General features: G+C 39.6%; 1 protein-coding gene across 2 annotated transcripts in view; it reads right to left on the minus strand.

Moving 5' to 3' along the window:
• Nucleotides 1–18,250, minus strand: part of DSC3 (desmocollin 3) — a 47,639-nt gene extending 29,389 nt beyond the window's left edge. Inside the window, exons 1-4 of one of the 2 annotated variants that reach the window (XM_024580232.4) lie at nucleotides 17,865–18,250; nucleotides 6,359–6,443; nucleotides 4,569–4,768; nucleotides 3,068–3,187 (exon numbers count right to left, since the gene is read on the minus strand). In XM_024580232.4, coding sequence (XP_024436000.2) covers nucleotides 3,068–3,187; nucleotides 4,569–4,768; nucleotides 6,359–6,443; nucleotides 17,865–17,930 — 471 coding nt within the window. In that variant the 5' untranslated portion in view covers nucleotides 17,931–18,250. The remainder of the gene's footprint in view (nucleotides 1–3,067; nucleotides 3,188–4,568; nucleotides 4,769–6,358; nucleotides 6,444–17,864) is intronic. The other variant, XM_024580233.4, reaches the window with a different exon arrangement.
• Nucleotides 18,251–22,132: the final 3,882 nt, after the last annotated feature.

The raw sequence follows: 22,132 nt of genomic DNA on the forward strand, positions 1-22,132 counted from the left end.
AACCTTCTGCAACAGCATGGATGGACGGGAAGAGTATATGCTAAGTGAAAGAAGCCAGTCGGAGAAACACAAATGGCGTCCATTAGATCTCACTTACATGTGGAATCTAATGAACAAAATAAACTAATAAACAAAATAGAAACTGACTCATAGATACAGAGAACAGACTGACAGCTGTCAGAGGGGAAGGGGATTAGGGGGCTGGTTGAAACAAGTGAAGGGATCAAGCAAAAACAAAACCCCACACACTCATAGACATAGACAAGAGTGTGGTTATTACCAGAGGGAGAAGGGGGTTGGGGGGGGCGTAGAAGAGGGTAAAGGGGGGATAAGTAGTGATGGCAAGAGGCTTGACTTGGTTGGTGAACCCACAATACAACCCACAGATGATGTAGTTTAGAATTGTACACCGAAACCCATACAATTTTATTAAACAATGTCACCCCAATAATGTAATAAAAGATCATTGTTCTCAAAAAAATCTGTATTGGTATTAGAATTTATGGCTCAACACAGGGTTGCCCTATAGAAAGGCATTTCTCTGACTCCCTTGCAATTAAGTGTGGCCACACAGAAAGGACAGGTCAATGGAGTGTGAACAAAAATAATAATATGTGCAAGATCCAGACTGTGCTCTAGAAGGTGGAAGAATGTGTTCTGTCATTTGGACACAGCGACAAACCATCTCGAATGCGCAGGGATGGCCAAGCTAAAAAACAGAGAAGCCTGGGTCCTTGGTGTTTACTCAAATTAGACCGTCTTTACCAGATCACATATTTACATGGGAGGAATAAATTTCTGTTACGCTCAAGCCATTATAATTTGACATCCTGGTAAAATGTAGTTCTACCAGTATCCTACAATAATACAGGAATTAAATTAACTGAAAACAATAGATGGATATGTTAATTTAGAGCTCAATATGTATTTCATCCTCCTTCAACTGTGTTTTCTCATAGTGTAGTCATTAGAAAGATTCAACCAAAAACTCTCCATTTTCCAGAGTCTCTTGAAACCAGAGCTCTGGATTTAAATACAGACAACCAGGTATGCCTGCATGAGATTTGGAATCCGTAAGTGAGTTACATGTCCCATTTGTGCCGTTTTTGCTGACATCATTGTTTCTCCTTTCCTTCCCTCCCCTCCCCTCTCCTCTCTCTCCTCTCCTCTTCTTTTTCTGTTGAAGCAGCAGAAGTTCCAGTAGTTTTTCACAAGCTTCGTATTGAGAGAGACAGTATGGATTAACCTGTTTCCTGACTGGAGCAGTTAAAGTTCTTCTGGAGCTGCACTAGGAGAAGCAGCTTCCTGACTCTGGTGATTTCTTGACCATGGCAGTGGCTCTAGAATTAGTGGCTTCACCATCATGGAGAAAGCAGCATGTCCCTTGGTGGTGGCTTCCATGGTATAGCTTAAGGTTCATTCGTGAAAATTCACCCTAAAGTTTGTTTCTTTGGTCTCCCCAATGGTCCTATAAACTCTTTAATACAGTGTAGTAAATCCCAATCTGCTAACTACTTAGTGAGACATACATTCTCTACAACAGAAACCTTACCCGACAGACTCCAACGCCCCAACACCGGAAAGGATGGAGCTGCTGTTAACTGAGATGGGAAAATGGTTTTAGGAGAAAATTCAAACGCTTGGTTTGCATATGTTAAGTTTAGAATGTCTGAGTATTTCTAAGTGGGAATATCAATTAGGCAGTTTGGGCTTGACATATGAAGGCTTAAATCTCCAATGTCCAAATAAATGGTACTTAAAGCTATGAGATTGGATGAGATCACCCAGAGAATGCATATAAATAAACATTAAAAAAATTTAGAGACTGGCTGGTGGAGGGTGAGGGTGAGTGGGAAGGAGAGCAGGGAAGAACCAGCAGAACATGCTAAGTGCAAGACAGCTGCATGGCGTCCTAGAAGCCAACTGAAGAACATATTTCCAGGAGACAGAGGTCAGCTATGTCAAATGTGTGCACATGTCAAAGAAATGAGGACTGAGAACTGGTGGCTGGCTTCGCAATGCTCTGATCAGTATAACTTTAGTACTCAGAAATTATTCCTTAATACCCCTCATTAGGCTTAAATTACAATAATCAAAAAGAAGAGGCAAAGGTCTAGCACTGGATAGAATAAAAAATAAGTGTGACCCTGGAAGGATAGTTAAAATGTAAATAAATAGCACACAGGTCACACCATTGACACAAAAAAAACAGCAACCACAGTAATAGAAATTTAAATGGAAGTCATAGCCCCACTCCAGTAATTGTTTTCATTCCAGTAAGATCTTTATGAATGAAAAGTAAACTTTGCCCTGCTTAAAAACGTCTCCTTGTTTTCAGGTAAAAGGTAAACTTCCCCACAGAACACACATGTTCCATTATGGTTTGACCCCCAACCTGCCTCTACCACCCCATCTCCCTGCTCCACTGCTGCCATACCTGGGACCCCAGACTAGGCTACCCAGAGCTCCTCTGAGGAGCCATGCTCACCTTCACTTCTGTACCTCCCTCTTCTTCCACAACCAGTTACCTGCAACACCTTCCCATCCATCACCTAGCTCAGATGTCTCCTTGTCTGTCTTTTCTTGTTTCTGCTCCATTTCATCTCAGAACTTGATGCTTACCCCATGAATTCTCTCATCACCCAACCCATCTCCGACATAGCGCTGGTCACTCAGTATTGTCATCAGTGACCTACTTCTGTCTCCCGCACTAGGCTAAGAAGCTGCACGAGAGCAAGGGCCGTGACTGAACTGATTTCCAGCTCAGTACTTAGAGCAGGGTCTTTGGCAGGATAGCAGGTGTTCAGTCACTAGCTGCTTAATGAGTGAATAAACTAACAAAGGTCATTTAATGGCTACAGAGTCCTTCTCATATTATTAGTAGTTTTTTAGTGCTTTTCTAGTTCTTCTCATTAATAGTTTCTAGTGATTTTCTCATTTCACTCGCTTTTATTATGCTTTGTGGCTTAATGAATTTGGTTCTTTAAATGTTTAAAGAGTTATAAAATTTGAATAAAACATACTTTTAGAATGAAAAGACTCCTGATCAGAAGGAATGCAAACCTACCTGCTGAAGAAACAAAGGGAACGGGCCCAGGGAATTCTCTTGCATTGAGCAGGGAATAGGGGCCCATCTCCTCTTGGAGCGCCTGAGAACCGTGTCTCTGGTGTGTCTTTTCCTCAGCACCTGCGTTCAGAGAAGAAAATTCATGAACAAAGCATCACAGCCTGCTTTGTTGTAAGATAATGGACACCCCATAAACCTACCGCCTCCCTGGAGGGTCAAGCTCAACAATTTCACGCTGAAGCTACAGACCAAACAAGAAAGTCTTTTTCATTAGAAGGGTAAGGAAGAGTGTATTCAGACTGCAAAGGTTTCATAAACTAGAGAATTTCCTTTCACTCAGCTTTCTAACACTTCCCATACTCAGGAAAATCACCACAGTACTTACTCTTAGTTCTTCTTATTCTTTATCCTCTTCGCAACAATCTACAAACAGGTCTTACTTGTTTTTATTCTGCTAAAACCTCATACTCCCAGGAGAACCAGAACAAGAAAATGCACGTTCTTTACCGCCTTAACACTCTATCTTCCCTGTCCAGTGTGGTGGCTCTGGCCATATGTGGCTACTTAAATTTAAACTAATTAGAATTAAATAAAATATAAAATTCCATCCTTCAGTTGCACTAGCCACGTGCCAACTACTCAGTAGTTGGGCTGCCATACCAGACAGTGCAGATTTTCAAACACTTTCTTCTTTGCAAAATGTTCTGTGGGACTTTATAGTGATTTCCATTTCATTTCATGGTATAGCAAAGAAGACATTTTGTTTCTGAAGAATTAATTAACAAATTTTATTAAACAGTTATTAAAGTGCTAAGCAGTTATTTAAATTAATGCAGTTAGCATCGATTAGTCGCGATCCAGTCCAAACCTTTCATTTCTGTCACTACTTTCATAACACATTCCTCGTGATGTAGAATTGAAACTGCCTTGAATAATCCCCTGAGCGGTGGTCAGTACCACGCCATACACACTCTCATTCCTACGTACTCCAGGATTTCCAGCTATTTTAACATCAGAACCAATGTGGGCTCCTGAAGTCGTCTCATATGCACTAGAAGCCACTGCTCTTAACATTAATTTAATATACACCTATTGACTGTGGATGGCTCAGATATTACTAAGGCTATAAGCAAAAAGGAGGTTAATTCATGCCTTCAAGTAGATAACTACACATAAATTGTTTACACCAATAAAAAGATCTGAATCTTGTAATAGAGGGGCAACCAAACTGCCACTGCCTCACAAAAGCCCATTACTTAGAGGTTAGGGGTAGAAGAAGCCTTCACAGAGGAAGTGGCATTTAGATTTCACAAAGCAAAACCCCAGTTTTAGCCAGTGCTAAGAAGCGGGGTGGGGAGATGAGAGTAAACACAAGGTAAGAAAAAAGAACAGCAAAGGAAGGAAAAAATCCTGTTTATCCTTCGGCCCTCTTGGCAATTCTTAGAAAAATATTTAAATGAAAAGAAAAGCATGCCTGAAAACGTCTGTGTACTTTAAATACCTTCTTCTGATGTTCCAGGAACACAGGAATCTCCTTCTGGGTCCGTTTCCTCGTGTCAGAAAGCCGTATGGTGAATGACCTTTTCTCATCAGATAACACAACAGCGCTGGCTGTGTACACTGACCCATCCCCTAGAACTCGGAAATCGGGGTCACTTGCTTGGATGAGGTCTGCAGACATGAGGCACTCTTGCAAATTAACTGCAAGTAGAAATTTCCATGTTGTAAAGTAGAAATACACACAGAAAACAGTGTTAAAATAATTCATACAATTATCTCCAAAATCATGAAGTAGAATGAAATAAACCAATCACATTGCATTTGCCAAATATCTTAATCAGTCTCTTTACATGTATATTTTTGAAAAGACAATTTTCTTTCAGTTAAAAAAATAATTCTTGCTTGTATATGTGTATTAAATAGGATGCTTTAAAACTTTGTATGCTTCTAAAAAGCTGATGCAAATGATCTTCCTATAAAAAAGGTGTGTGTATCACAATGGTGACATGGCTGAGCTGCACGCCCTCACACACACCTGAGTAAATAAACAGAAAAGTTTCCTGAACAATGGAGTCTGAGTCTTTTAACATACACCTGTCTTCAGCCCAAACAGTGATCGTACGAAAACAGTCAAGACAAATTTATCTAGGAATCCATTCCAGAGGCACTTTGCTGTTACACTCTCGCCTAACCCCCCACCCCTACCCAACTTTCACCCCCAGGGCTCACAGTTCTCTCTGTGTTCCTAGTTTGCCAGAACTCCCCACCAAAAATCCACATGGGGTCTTCTCTCCCTGCGAAATTTGCCCTCTAATAAAAGGTAAGCAAAAATAAGTATCAATTTAAGTGTTTTTATACTTATATGAAAATATCAAATCCATCCCATTCTTCAACAGTCTGCCTTAACAGAAACCAGACTGATAAATACTCACTGAAGTAATAATCTCTCAAAGAATTCATGTTACCCATGCATAGCGTTTTCCCTTTACTCCTAATCTGTCTCAGGTGGAAATGTTTAGTCGAACAGGAGTGAACATCTTTAGGGGTGATGACCTATTTCTCTCACCTTCATATTTTTAGCAGATTGATCATCTCTGGTCTATTTCCCAAGAGGAGCACCCGTGACCTATCCTTACAACCTTTTCTTTCTCCCCATAGGAATAAAAGTGACATTTGTTTAATAAAATTGAATGGGGCACTACACCCAGAAATGGCGCATACACTTTGCTGAAAAACTATCTGACCTCTCTGGGACAAGCTATGTATCTTTTTAAAAAAATCATGATGGTTTCCTCCAACATGTCCTGCACTACAGGGAAAGTGTGCCTGGGCATCACTTCTTGCTGTTGAAAGGTTTGGGGTTCCCTAATTTCTCAGTGTGCAAATGGCTCAATTCCATGTTGAATGGAGTGGCTCACCTTTATGTTTCTCAACGCAGCCATTGCATTAAGAGCCTGCTCTGATTCTCTCAGCTCCTTAGCTACAGTTCTCTAGTGCTACGATCCCAGGGCAATGAAAGGTTAGGTTCTACTATATGTAACTCTTTATGCAATTTGTAAACCCTCAAAGCATGAATGACTACAAAAACATAGCTTAGAACATTAGTGCTAAAATAAACCACAGAATTAAATGAAGTTATAAAGAACAGAAACGTATGTTTAAATTATCTTGAATTGTGTCTAATTGTAAATAATCAGGCTAATTCCAAAATGCAAAGATTGGATAGCCTTCTCTTTCCTATGTAGGTAAACTAAATTTCTGTTTTAAAAACATTGTTTTGAAATTTCTCACCTCTGCCAACCATTTTGTCTGCCTCTAGCTTGGAAGGTGTATTAAATATCACCTTTTTGCAGGCTTCACAAACAAAACTGAAGACCTAGAATTAAAAAAAGGTTACATGAGTACAATAAAGAACAAAGTTTTAGTTACACAAGATAAATTCTAGAGATTTGTACAGCATAGTGATTATAGTTAACAATGCTGTATTGTATACTTAACATTAAAATGATAACAAATAATGAGGATGGGAGGAAACTTTTGGAGGTAATGGATATGTTTATCGCACAGACTTCAGTGATGGCTTCACATGTATCTCGTATACATACCTCCAAACTCATCATTTCATAGTACGTGGATGGATACTTTGTGGACAGAAGAGTAATAGAAAGGAAGTTGCTCAACATGAGCAAGGGCACCTACAAAAACCAGCTAACATCACGCTTTCTGGGGGGCTGCTTTCCTCTGACCTGAGGAACAGAACAGTGATGCCTGCTCTCACCACTTCTGTTCAACATCCTGTGAAGCTTCCAGCCAGAGTAATTACAGAGACAAGGAAAATTAAAGGCTTATTGAGGAAAAAAGTAAAATTGTCTCTATTTGCAGATGATAAGACCACATACATAGAAAATCCCAAGAAATCCACCAAAAAAAAAATCAAAAATAACAAATGAGTTCAGCAAGGCTGCAGGATAGAAGACCAAAATACAAAAGTCAGTTGCATTCCTGTACACTGGCAATGAAAAACCTGGAAACACAAGCAAACATGCCACTTGAAATAGATATCCCATCTTCGTGCATCAGAAGACACATTCCAAAAATACATCTACAGATTCAATGCAATCTCCACCAAAATCCTAAATTGCCTTTTTGCAGCAATTGGCCATTCAGCCTTAAGAAAATGCAAGGGACCCAAAGACCCAAATAAACCTGAGGAAGAAGAACAAAGTTGGAGGGCATTTTTCCAATTTCAAAACTTACTGCAAAGAAATAACCACCAAGATAATTTGGTACTGGTGTGAGGATAAAAATACAGATAGATGGAATAGAACTGAAATCCCAGAAATAAGCGCTCATATTTATGAATAGCTGATTTGGGGCACCAGCTTCAAGAAAGTTCAAGGGAAAAAAGTCTTCGACCAATGGTGCTGAGACATTTTGATACTCTCATTTAAAAAAAAAAAAAAAGAATTTGGACCCCTACTTCACACCGTACATAGAAGTTAACTCAGAATGTATCGCAGACCTAAGTATAAGAAATAAAACTAAAAACTGAAAAGTAAATCTTCGTGATTTGGGGTTAGGCAATGATTTCTTAAATATCACCAAACACCAAAAGCATAAGCAATTAAAAAATTGATAAATAAGGCATAATCGAAAATGAAAAGTTCCACTCTTCAAAAACTACCATAAAATGAAAATTAAACCTACAGAAAGTGAGAAAACATTTTCAAATTACATAACAATAAAAAATTTCTATCGAAATGTATAAAGAAAGCTTATAATTCAATAATAAAAAGACAACAACACAAATGGGCGAAGAAATTAAATAGACATTATCCTAAGAAGATAGACACACGGCCAATAAGCAGATGAAAAGATGTCCAACACCATTAGGCATTAGGAAAATGCAGACCTAAACCACGATGATATAACTACTGGAGTGGCTGACATAAAGAAGACAGAAAATAACAAATTTTGACAAAGATGTGGAGAAGCTGCAAACTTTATGCATTGCTGATGGAAATGTAAAATGGTGTAGCAACTTTAAAACAGTTGACAGTTTCTTAAAAAAATCAAAAAATCAAATGTAAACTTAACATATGACACAGTAATTTGACACCTACCCAAAATAAATGAAAACCTATGCCCACATAAAAACTGTACATGAATATTTACAGCAGCAATTTTTATAATATTCAAAGGGGGAGGGTCATGAAGGAACATGTTTAAAGGACAGGTGGGCAAAGCCAAAGGAGGGTAGGATTGAGGGTGGGAGGTGGGGATGGTTGGGGAAGGAAGTAGTGTTGGGGGAAAATGGAGACAACTGTACTTGAACAACGATAAAAAAAAAAGTGGAAACTTTCAACTCACATGTCCATCAACTAATAAACAGATCAACAAAATGTGATATAGCCATAAAATGGAACATTATTCTGCTGTAAAAAAACAATGCACTGCCCTGGCTGGTGTGGCTAAATTGGTTGGAGAGTCATCCAATAACCAAAAGGTTTCAGGTTTGATTCCAAGGCACATGTGTAGGTTGTGGGTTCAATCCCTGGTCCGGGTACATATGGGAGGTAACCAGTAGATGCTTTTCTTTTGCATCGAAGTTTTTCTGTCTCCTGTCTTCTCTTCCTTTCTCTCTCTCTCTTTAAAAGCTATGAAAAAATGTCCTCGAGTGAAAATTTTTTAAAAAAATATACTAATAGCTGCTACAATATGGATAACCTGAAAAACATTCTGCTCAGTGAAAGAAATTAGGTACAAAGTAGTACATGTTGTATGATATTTATTTATATAAAATGTCCAAAAAAGGCAAATATATAGAAAAGGAGGATATTAGTTTTCTAGGGCTGGGGGTAGGAATGGGAAATAGCTGTAAAAGGGTATGTAGGTTTGTTTTTTTTTTAAGGTGATGGAAATATTTTAAAATCAGATTTTGGTGATGATTGTACATTCTGTAAATCTGCTAAAATTTATTCAATTATATACTTAGCATGAGTGAATTTTATGGGATGTAAATTGTGCCTTAACAAAGCTATTTAAACCAAAAGAGGATATATTGTCACTGATACAAAAACGATTCTTTTCACACCCACCTCTGCAAATTGGCAGTGAAAGTCTCTTTCAAATTTACAAATTCACATATGTAATATCATCAAAATAACACTGAATAATAACTATGAGAAAGTATTTTGTTTCTTATATAATCCAATATAAAACAGATTTCTTCACAAAATTAAAAGCTTTTAAGTCATAGTAACAGTTATAAATACATATACATGCATAATAAAAATTCTTATACTATTATGTGCTCTTAATGTTACTATACTTCTATAAGATCTATCTTGAATTAGTTAAGGTGAAAGAAAAAAACTCAAAAATATGAACAAATAGGGTTAACATTAATTTAAATGTAAACCCAAAAATCATTTTCAGAAAGTCATAATCAGATTGCTACAATTAAATAATAAGTTGTTTGCCCTTAAAAAAATTCAATCATATTTATATGCTCAATTGATTATTGTTCCTAAGAATATAGTTGTTCTCTTGGGGTGAAAAGCGGTCTTGCTCAATAATGTAGCAATTGGACCAAATATAATTTCAATCTATAATTGGTGTTTTTCTCTATCAAAAAAAAAAGTTCAAATATTTTAATCACAACTCTTTAAAATGTTTTAACTTAATTATGAAATATTTAAGTCAAATATAATAAAAGGTCATGTACCCATCCAGACTTTCAAAAAATTAAATTTTGTAATTTTTGCTTTATTTTTTAATTCAAATTTACAGATATGGTTAGAGGCCTACATTACATTTCTTCTCTAGGGAATAGATTCTTCTAGGCTGATATATTTCATCTGTAGATTTTTGTACTTTTAACATACATGCATTATTTATGCACATGCCCATAAAAAAGCATGTCCAGAAAAAGTCCAGCCATTGTTAATACCAGAACGTATTGCACGACATCGATGTAGCCTGGCAGCCTAGGGGAATGGACTGGAATGCACATACATGAAAAATGACAACTTCACTGTACTAGTCACTGGGGGCGGTAGATGCTGTTGAGTGAGCATGTGTACTGTGTGGCCATCACATTCAAAATGACTGAGTGAGTAGAGCAACGAATCTGCATCAAAATTTGAGTTAAGCTTGAACATTATTACTCCATGGAAACCATTCAGATGATTCAGAAGGCTTTCAGAGATGATGCAATGAATGTAGCACAAATAAAAGTGTGGCACAAATGCTTCAAAGATGGTTGAGAATCTATTGAAAGTGACCCATGTTCTGGAAGGCCTGAAACAAGCAGAACATCTGAGAATGTTGAATGTGTATGGGCTGCAATCAACAAAGATCAGCGACTGACAGTGCAAGAACTAGAAGCTGATCTGGGAATTCCAAAACTACTGTGTCCGAGATTTTGATGCAGGATCTTGGCATGAAATATGTCATGGCAATATTCATTCTGCAGCTTCTGTTACCAGAGCAGAAAGAACATCGTGCCATAGTTGCTAATGACTTCATTCAAACCGCTACCAATGAACCAAATTTCCTGAAGAAGAGCACAACCAGAGATGGATTGTGGGTCTATGGCTATGATCCAGACAGCCCAGTCAACCCAGTGGAAGTCACCTGGTTCTCCATGCCCAAAGAAGTCATGGCAAAGCTGCAGCAAGATCAAGGCCATGTTATCTGTGTTTTTGATTGGGAATGTGTTGTCTGTCACAAGTACACCCCTCCAGGCCAAACAATCAACGAGTACTATTTCAATCTTCTTCGTCAGTTGAGAGATGCAATATGATCAAAATGGCCACAGATATGGGCAACTGGTGATTGGCAGCTTCATCACTACATGCCCACTCATACATCACATCTCACGCAGAGGTTTTTGATGAAACATCAAATCACCAAGTGACTCAAGTCCCCTGCAGCCCAGGATTGGCACCCTGTGACTTCTCGCTTTTCCCCAAACTAAAATCACCTTTGAAAGGGAAGAGACTTCAGACCATCGATGAGATTCAGGAAAATACGATGGGGCGGTTGATGGCGAGTAGGGGAACTGAGTGTGGTCCCAAGGTGTCTACTTTGAAGGGGACTGAGCCATCGTTGTCCTATGTACAATGTTTCCTGTATCTTGTATTTTCCTCAATAAGTGTCTCTATTTTTCATATTATGTGGCTGGATACTTTCTGGAAGATGTCCATGTGAATCCTTTTACATCTTGCTTTATTTCACTCAGCAATATATTTAAGATTTTCCCAAAAATACACTACAGTTTATTTTGATCATTCTCCTATGATGGTAATTTAGATTATCATTTTGTTTTCTGGTTTTTCTATTACAAATGATACTGCAACGAACAGCCTCGCAGGCACAAGACAGGGCATACCTGCAAGTGGAAACATAGGAGCGTGTCCAAACGCAGTAGCTTTTGCCAAGCTGGTCTCCAAAGTGCTAATATCAATCTATATTTATGCCTCCAGATTATTAGACCTCTATTTCACAAATCCTTTACTATAATTCATTCGATTGGACATTAAAAATTTTGCCAATCTTACGGCTGTCATTTTATTTTGGATTTTAATCTCGACTGAGACTGAGCATTGTTTCGTGTGTTTATTTGCCATTTATCTTCTGTAAATTGTCTATTCCTCTCTTTCACTGACTTCTATCATTTAATGACTTCCATAGTTTACTGTATTTTTTATTTGTAGGCTTATATGGGATGCTTTTTAACTCCTTTTTGCGATATCTTTTGCTAAATAGTGTTTCCATATGAAAGCAGTCAATTTTATTAATCTTTTTTCCTGTTTATACTTTTGTATATTAATAAATCCTTCTCCACTGTCATAAATATATTATTCAACATTTGTAAGTGTTACTTCCAAATTTTAAATCTCTTACCCATCTGGAATGTATTTTATATGTGATTCGCTATAACTATCTGATCTTATCTAAAAATTGTAAAGTTACTTCCAACTTTTAAATCTCTTACCCATGCGGAATGTATTTTATGTGTGATTCACTGTAACTATCTGATCATATCTTTTCTCCATTGCTGAGTATGTCTTCCCTTCTTATCTAATGTAATGCCACATAAATTATATGAAAGGCTCCACAAACACAGAATTTATTTTATTTTGATATAAATGTTTTCTCTCTGAATACATTACTGCATTGCATATATTACTATGTTAAAATACAATAATAAACCATCTAAAGTCAAACCATCTCTCCATTCTTGTGATAAACCCCATAGGACGTGATATTTTTTAATACATTACTGGTTTTATTTGCTATTTACTTTAGTATTTTAAATATGTCCATAAGTGAGATCAAGCTACTATTTTTCAACTTCATTCAATCTTCAAAAAATGAGTCAACTTTTTTCTGCTTTTGAAACAATTTTTATAAGCTATAAATTATCTGTCCCATATAATTATGGAAGAATTCACCTATCACAGGTCTGGGCCTGATGGATGTGTGCAAAGGTGCGTGTTTGGCTTCTAATGCAATGTCTTTAATAGGTTTAAGTCTGTATAGACTTCATATTCCTCCTTGAGTCAGTATCAGTAATTCGTGTTTTGTTGGAAATTGCACATCTGTGTTTTCAAATTAACTGGAATAATTTATTAATATTAATACCTATTTTTAAAACATGTGTCTTCTTAGTAACTATGCCTCCTTTTTATTCTCAGTATTTTTGATCTGGGCCTCCTCTGTGTTTTACAAACCTTGCTCAATCACAGCAAGGTCTGTCCATTCTTTCAAAGAAGAGCTTTCGGTTTTGTTCATCCTCTCTATTGCTTATTTTATTTTTTAAATGTTCTTTCTAAAACATAAATACAAAAGACTATGTATAGCATAAATAGGCATTTTAAAAAATAATAAAATGACCTTGGCTGGTATGGCTCAGTGGATTGAGCCCTTGGCCTGCAAACCAAAAGGTCACTGGGTAGATTCCAGTGAGGGCACATGCCTGTGTTGCGGGCCAGGTCCCCAGCTGGGGGCGTGTGAGAGGCAACCAATCGATGGTTCTCTCCCTCTCTTTCCCTCCCTTCCCCTCTCTCCAAAAATAAATAAGTAAAATCATTTTAAAAAGAAATAATATAAAGATTCATTAATATAATTTTAAAAGGATGATATTCATATATAGATTTCAGTTATGTCATATTTCTTGAAACTAAAAGTGATTTGATACTATATTTGTGGGGATTGAATATATTATTGAAAGTAAAGTAAAAAATGTAAAGGCATTATTAGATTAGCAATGATGAACTAATGCCCTTTAAAGATATTCTTAAATAAATTTTATATAAAAGAGTACTCAGTAAAAACTGCAACGTATGAAAAGGCATTTTTAAAGGTTGGTGAATTATGGAGTGATTATTTGAGTTACAAAATATCTCTTTTAATGGAGAACCCTTTGGGGCAACTTTAAGTATCTGATTTATAAAACCTAGAGCTGTAAAGCAACTCTAAATCAAAATATAACAAATTAAATTTTTTTAAATGATAATACAAGGTACTATCTACTGTAGCCTGGAAAAATTGTTTTGGTTCATTTTATAGTATACCCGAATTTTATTAATTGTATGATACAAAGCTTATCATACAAATCATTAAATCCTGATAGAAAAGTCTAGAGCCAAAAGGAAGGTGAAAACCAAAGAGATTATTTAAGATTGTTTTACTTTTTTTTACTGTTGTTCAATTTTATAGGGGATATACAAGGTAGGCTTTCTAAAATGACACTCTTTTAATAAAGAAAAAGAAGCTTAAGTAATTGAAATCTATGGAATATCTTAAAAATAAAGACATTGTCTTGACTGAGCATAACAGTTAGTAAATTTTAATTCATAAATTTTCCTATGGACACGGCCTTCTACAAAATGAAAACATTACTTTCCAAATTCTTATCACCTCAAAGGTAAATTGCAAGATTTACCTCTCTGCATTCTCAGCACTGAGCTAATTCTACTAATTTCCTTCTAACAAACTCTTAGTAAGACCAGATTCTACTTAAATGAAAAGTATGATTAACCACAAGTCACCTCAGATGCCATATATGGAATACCAACTGCCGAGGAAATTACAAGGCTGAAAAATGTGCTTTGTATCAAGTCATTCAGAAGGTGCTCCAGGATCTAGCTGGATCTCAAGGTGAACAACAACAACCTCCTTTTCAAAAGGTTACTGATAATGCACTGATCTATATATACTAAAACTTTGAATCCTTAAGATCATGGGTTTAATATAAACTAGTTCTCATTCACTTCCTTTATTTGCCTTATGCTTTTTTTCACTAATGCAAAATATAATAGAAATTATTTTACATGTTTTTATTTTAAAAGACAAATATGTCGATCTTATCAAGAATAAAAAAAAGTCTGGTACGGGACTCTCATGACACTTTAGTCTCTTTAATTAATGCTGTAAAATCTGAAAAGGTAGAATGCCAATTTGTTGACATAGGTTTCAGGTGGAATTCATGTAATCCAAGGGAAAAATGTGTTATGCCATAAATGAAAACTCTATTTTAGTTCCTTTTGAAGAAGATCCCTTTTAGCAAAATGATAGATTAACTGTGTCCAAGTGTAACCTAAAGCAGGTCCAGCTGCCTATTGCCATGAAAGCCAAAAATACTCAGAGGCAGGTGCTGATGTAAAGGGAAGTGGTTTATTCAGGCGCCAGCCACCTGGAAGATGGGGAACTCACATCTCAAAACCCATCTCCATGGAGAGGATTTTACAAGGAGGGAGAAGTAAAACAGAACAGAGATCAAAGAAAGGGGTTGAAAATTTCCCTAGAGGCAGAGGAGCACAGTCCATTCTGATGAGGCAAGTGATGGTCCCCCGTGCCTCATTCTGGTTTACTCATCCTGGCTTCAGGTCATCCCAGCCTCACTCAGGCCATCCTGGCTTCCTGCCTTCCTGACTCCAAGGTTAGAGGTCAGCAAATCTCCCAGAGCTGGTATGCCTGAAGGTTGAAGTCTGTATCTTTTGGAACCAGTTCCTAGGATTCTTATACAAATATGCTGTTCATCTATAAGCTACATATTAGTCAGAGTAGCACTTACACAAACAATGTTAAAAGAATGGTGGGGTGGGTTACAATTTCCCATCTTTACAATTTTCACTGTTACACAAATACATGCTCTTTATAATATACGATAACAATATAATTCCCAAAGTAGATTTGATGAGATGGACATGATTAAACACATATTTAAAAGAATCTCAGTATTGACAACTGGCAGGAGACATATAAGCAACTGAGCTAATGCAAATCATTTTTCACCACCCCTAACAATTTTTGTAATGTTAGGAATTTTCCCCTTTCCTTTTTTTTCTTTTCTTTGTTTGGGGGAGGGCAAGGGGGGTCATCAGAAATTGTAACAGTTTAAAGTGGTAAAAGGGTGCAGGAGAAAAGTACAAATGGAAAGACCCCTGGGCCCCTGACACAGTTCAGTGGGAAGGCTAACATGTTAAAAGTCTCAGTATTACCCTTTGCGACAGCACGGATGGAACTGGACAGCATTATGCTAAGGGAAATAAGCCAGGCGGTGAGGGACAAATACCATATGATCTCACCTTTACCAGGAACCTAATCAACAAAACAAGCAAGCAAAATATAACCAAAGACACTGAAATTGACAACAGGCTGACAGTGACAGGAGGGGAGGGAATTTCAGGGGTAAAGGGTGAAGGGTTTGTAGGAACAATTATAAAGGACACATGAACAATAACGGGGGGGGGGGGGTGGAAATGGGAGGGAGGTGGGGAGGGCTGGGGGTTGGGCTGGGGTGGGGGGAAAGGCAGAAAACTGTACTTGAACAACAATGAAAAAATTTTTTTAAGTCTCAGTATTGTGTTAAAGACTTGCTGTGAAGAGATTTCACTTCAAACATCGGACTGGTTTTGAGAGCTCCGCGAAGCGAAGGTATCAATAAAATGAAAACCGGTTCTAAAATGTTATGCCATTGGTATTAGGCTGAAAAGTTGGCAAGTAAGTGAGCCAAAAGGAAATGCAGATATAGTGTGGTCAATGGAAGTGTTAATTTACCATCTGCACAGAAATTGAAGCTATTTGTAAATGGAGGATTTTCAATGAAAGAAAGTATCCTATATACACTCTCCAGTATTACCATTTAAAATTCTCCAGATATACTATTTAATCTAAGCTTCAGGAAATTATTTTTTAAAGTATTCCTAAACGAATGTCATATACTAGAGCTGATGCTCTCTCTAGATTTGCAAGCACTTTCTTGCCTTGCCACTCCCCAATACCCCAGCGCCACCCGGACAGCGCCTTTAACGCCACGCCCTGCCCTCCGGCATATAGAAATCTTGGTAACACAGAACCTCCGCAGCTTCTTCTCCCCATGTCTCCATTCCTTTCTCAGAGAAAACACTAAATTCATGCTTTTAAACAAAAAAGCTGGAAACACTATCAATTATATCACAAAAGAACACACTCTGAGAGAAGTTTCCACTTGTAAAGAGTTATTTTACCGGCTCAGACATTTTAGTGGCCTGGCAGGTCAGTGCGCTCGTTTTACAATCCTTGTCCATAAATATATCTTAGATAATAACTATCAATCTAGTATTCATAACTCGTTGATTCAAAGAGAGGACAAAGCTTGGATCTGGTCTCCCTGCTTGGAGGTGGAGGAGGAGCAACAATTCAAAGTCGACCTAACTCCTAAGCCAAGTCTGGCCCCTTGCCGCCGGACCCCACGCCCATCCTCAGATGCGGAGGAGTCCCCCGTCTCCAGCCCCTTTCCAAAGTACGTCCCCGATTGCATCTCTGGTTTCCACTGAAGCTCAGAGAGTAATCGCGCCGTCGGAGTTCCGGATTTTTCCCTTCACGTCTCCCAAATTCTAGAATTGTCCCTAACTTCCTCTCCAGGCGGATCTGGTCCTGAGTCGCAGGTTTCCCGGGCACAGGAAACCCCAGGCAGGGCTCTGGGCTTGGGCAGGTCTGGCCGGAGCCAAACTTTAGACCCAGCCCCACGCCAGTCCCGTCACCCTACCCACCCTGACTCCATCCTTTCTGCTTCATCCCAACACTGCCCTCATACCAACGACCCCAACTTCAGCCCAAATCCAGCCTTCCCACCACCTCGCGCCCCAGGAACACTCTGCGCCCCCATCGGGTGGCGCTAGGAGGTGGACAATATAAGTGAGCTGCTGAATAACATTTGGGGAGACAAAACCCACAAGCCGTTTTTCAGAGGTAACTCCTCGCCAGGACCCAGAAGCATGGCTCCAGTGCCTCTAAGCACAAATGTCCCCTTCCAGATGACCCTGGGGTAGGGGACAGCCCTGGAACTCCATCTCACGTCCGTATTTTGCTCACTCCGGGATCCTGAAATGCCTAATCAAATACTCTTCCACTCTCTCCACCCAAACGCGCTCCAACCACCAGCACCAGCCCGGGAGCCAGGGGAATAGTGCGAACCTCAGTCCCCGCCCAGCAGCGAAGCCTGCACCCCGAGCGCGGCGAAGGGGGAGCGCGACCCATGTGATTCAATCAATCGGACGCCGTGTCCCAAACAAAAAGTTCAGTCCCCAGTCTCCCTTTCAAAGCGCCTTTTCTATCCTCACCCTTCCGGGCCGAATCTGAGCTCGCCCTTGCCTCCAAGATTGAGCTAAACAGCGGGCCATCACCTTCCGGTCTACTTCGCTCCCTATCACTCCCGCCGCAGGGACCCGGGCAGATCCACCCTCTTCCCCACCCTGGCTCCCGGCGGCTGCCTGCGCCGTGCCCTGCTCGGGCCCCCACTCACCAGGAGGGTCAGCAGCAGCCTGCCGGGGGCTCCGCGCAGGGAGCTCCGGGATCCCGCGCCTGCCATCCCAGCGCGGGACGAAATGCCGAGAGACGAGAGCCCGGGAAGGTGCAGCAGTGCAGGAGCTACGTCGGTCACCTTAGCCTCTCTCAGCCTTAATTTCCTGGGAGCCTGTTCGTTTCTGGGACGGGATTGGACCCAGGAGACGCCGAGTCGCCCCTCCTTGTTATTTCTCAAGTTTTATCACTGCAGGAGCCGCCGGGGAGGTGCCTGAGCCTGCTCACCCGCTTCCCCGCGGCCGCGCCAAGCGCTCGCTCTCGGGAAAGCGGTCCCACGAGCGGGTCCCTGCTGGCTCTCCCACGCCCCTCCTCTAACCCCGGGCGCTGCCGCCCCGCCTTCTCTGGCGCGGTCCTCGCCACCCTGATCGTCTCGGGCGCCCTCCCTGCCGACGCTGCACTTCTCATTCCCACTGCAGAACTCAAATCCGCCTGCAGGGATCCCTGTCCCGACAGAGGCGCTCCTGGATGCCAGGAATACTGATCCTCCTCCAACTCCTAATGAAGGTCTGGAAAATGTCTCCTGGTTAACGCAAAATATATTATTCTTTCTAAATTTGACTAGCATGATAACAGAAGGAAAATTATCCTAAGTGTCATGAAGAAGCTGGCTTTTGGTATACCAGAAACTAAAAACCAAGTAAAATAAATGCTGCGGACCATTTTTATCACCCAAAACATGAGTGACTACACTCAAAGCTGTGTCAATTTTGTGGCCTTCTATGAACCTTCTAAGAAAAAAACATGCTTTTCTTATATGTAAATTATTGACTTAGTAATTACTTGATGATTGTACTAAGATGCAATTTTTCAGCTTATGGTAAAAGGCAAATCTACTACACAAAACCCTCTACTCTAAAGGAGGCTTACATATTCAATATTTGTCAACCAGGAAAAAAAGGTTTTAACCTGTAATAAAGAATAAAAACTATGTATTTGAGCACAAAGAGTTGCAACCTGAGAGAAGCAGATTCAGGGAACAAGCGGAAACAGTGCTCTGGAAAGAACAGAGAAGGCGAGCCTTATGAAGGCGGAAGCCACACAATGGCGTTCTTTCATGCAAGTGAAGGATCGCTGGCTAGGTTAACAGGGACTGGTTAGTTCCAGTGCACAAAACCAGGGAGGTGAAAACTATAAGGAGGAGGTCAAGTCCATGTGTGTCCATCGTTGATCCAAGATGTTGATGGCTCAGGCTTGAGCTGAGTTTAACAACAGGTTTAGCATCTTAACAGCTGTTGAGAACTGAAGCACAAGAAGTGTGTAGACCCTGACTCTCTTAACAATGCTTACTCCATTTTATTTTCTTCCAATACCTTATTCAACAAACACGTGTCAGGGCCCAAAGTCACCCAGGCGATGTAAGGGGCTGGAGGAAAGGAAATATACAAACCCCAGGTCCAGCCCAAAACAACTCCAGGTCTAAGAGGGAATAAAGACAATCATCATGACCAGTTTGCTAAACTTTTTAACAGACAGGTAGATTGCAACACTAGGGGCATAGTCCTTTATGTCTCTCTAGACTGAATTTTGTGGGGTTTAAGTCCTCATCTGCTGCATTCAGAAGGAGCCCCTTCTTAGATGTGTTGCTGCTCCTCAAAGTCCACCTGCGAGTTCCAAGGTCAGAGCCCTCAACTAGTCCAGATTCATCAGGGAAGATGCCATGGCCTTCAGTCATCCCATCCTAGTCACTTCAGTAGGCTCATTGTCTAAATTCTTGGGCTTCCCTGAAACTCAAAGGCCTTAGCTCAGGATTCAGACATTAAGTTCAGCTTTTCTGTCCTGTCTCTGAAATATTCAAGGCACCCATCAGAGATTCTGTCTCACCTCTGGAGGCCTCTGTGTGGAAGAGGTCTTCCATTCTCAGACAAAGCTTTCTGAATTTCTCTCCACTCCAACCATTTCACCTCCCATGCTACAAACCTTCACCCTCACCCACAACCCGAGGGAAAGCCTCTTAACGCCCATTCTGGCCAGCTTTCAGGAACACAAGAGCATTATGGCTTTCCCATAACAGAAGTGATACTGGGAAATAAATTGTGCTCCCTCAAACTCAAAAGTTGAAGCCTGAACACCCAGTATGACTGCATTTGGAGTCAGGGCCTATAAGAAAGTAATCAGGGTTAATGAGGTCTTATAGGTGCGGTCCTGATCTGATGGGATTAGTGTCCTAATGAGAAGACACACCAGAGAACAGAGATTTGATCCTCGCCCCCATCCCCTGCTTCTTCCCACTCTCTATCTCCTGTGTGGACACCTAGAGAAGGCAGCTGTCTGCAGTCAAGGAAGAGAGCTCTCACTAAAAATCAAATCAGCCAGCACCTTGACTTTGGGCCCTCAGCCTCCGAACTATGAGACATGATGCTTGAGTAAGACCCAACAGAGAAAAAAGGAAGGGAAAGGCAACAACAACAGCACTGGCAAAGCTACGGAGAGTCTCGCGAGGACTTCCCATGCAGAGGAAACAGAAAGAAGTTCCTCCAGAACCTGTGGACAAAACTCCTGTGGTGAGGAACCAGGTTAGAAAAACGGGCCCATGACAAACCAAGCCGAGGAGTGAAATTTTATCCTGGAAAACAAGAAAGATCATCCCACTCAATCTATACAAAGGGTACTAACTCCAGTTACAGAATTACCACTTTTGGTGAACTAATGAACTTGATTTCATTCATGAACCTGTTTAAGCTTTGATACTTGGATACTGTAAGCTTTGTTTTCCCTTACTACTTAAGGAATTAAACTCTTTGGAATGTTTGCCTTCATTCTAGTTTTCAGTGACTTTAAATGTATCTACTAGAGTGAGTCTGACCTGGTTATTACTGCCCTCCAAGCGACTGAAACTCTTAAGATAACTATTATCTGCCTGTTTTATCTGTCGTGTCATTGAGATTAAGCCTACTGACAATATGCTGAGCTTTCATTGTTAGCCTTAAAAAAATAAAAGTTATCAAAATCTATTCTAGAAATACTGTAATAAAGCAAACTGGGATATTTTTCACTTATATTGCAAAATTCTAAGTACAGTATAAACACTGAATAGTGATTGGATATAGTTTTAGTAATTATCTTAAAATTCCCTGTGTTACAGAATGTAGTTGTCCATCATGAGAATATTAATCTAAGTCTTAATAAAAAGCAATGCATTTTTATAATTTAGAGAAGAATCTTTATAGACAGTCATAATTATCATATAAATATGACTTGGAGATAAACTTAAACTGCTTTTGTTTTTCCCATGTAAATAATAATTTAAAATTGTTTTTTTTTGCAAATTTATTTAAAATATGAGTGTTAGTTTGAATATAGTAAAAACTGGAATTAATTTTAAATCATTATGGGGCATCATAAAGCATATAAAAGTTTTTCTGAAGTGTCTTTATTTTAATACCTTTTCTCCCAAAATACAAAGTCCTTTGAAGCCACTAATTATATTAAAAAATCGGGGGATGGGGGGAAACTTATTTTCCCTTGTTATTTTCTTAGTTTGAAGGGTAAGAGCAACAATAATAAAAGATCAAAAATGGGAAGTGATTTTATGCAGAGGTACAAAACTTCAGGAATCCAGGTGAACTGTAAAATGTCCAGTAGAAAGCAAACTTGAGACCATGAAGAAGAGTTCTCTGTACCGAGGAGGAAGCTCTGGCCTCAGACAGGATAATGACCGTAGGCAGTGGTTGCTGACTCCTGGCCCAGTGAGCCAAGGTGCCTCACGCAAATGAGTGCCAATGTCAACAGGTGCTGGTCTTACTCACTTACTCACCTCTGTGACTTACATGCGTAGTGATATGGCAAGTGTGAGTCTCCTCCAACACACCTAAGGAATACAACCAGAGCAACTATATGATGTCTGGACCAATTTTCTAGTAATGAAAGTGAAATACGATGAAAATAAGCTTAGAACCAAGTAAAAGACTGGTTTGAATAGTCCTTGTGACACAATATGCATTCTTATATGAGAAGGTGACTCAAAATCACTTTTAGAATATTTAGGATAAATAGAGTGATAAACAGTAATCAAACACATTACTTGGAACAACAGTGAGGAGGACTGCACGGATGTGAAATCAGATGTGAGGAGCCCTTGCAGATTTTAGAAATTAGTTGCCTTCAGTGTAAATGCACTTGCTCTTTTGGAGAGGGCTCTTCCCAGCCGCTGCTTTCCTCCTCTTGGACCTCCTCTGCTACTGCCACTCTGGCTTCCAGGAGGGACCGTGC

Source organism: Desmodus rotundus, chromosome 10 (assembly GCF_022682495.2).
Source record: "Desmodus rotundus isolate HL8 chromosome 10, HLdesRot8A.1, whole genome shotgun sequence".
Classification (NCBI taxonomy): domain Eukaryota; kingdom Metazoa; phylum Chordata; class Mammalia; order Chiroptera; family Phyllostomidae; genus Desmodus; species Desmodus rotundus.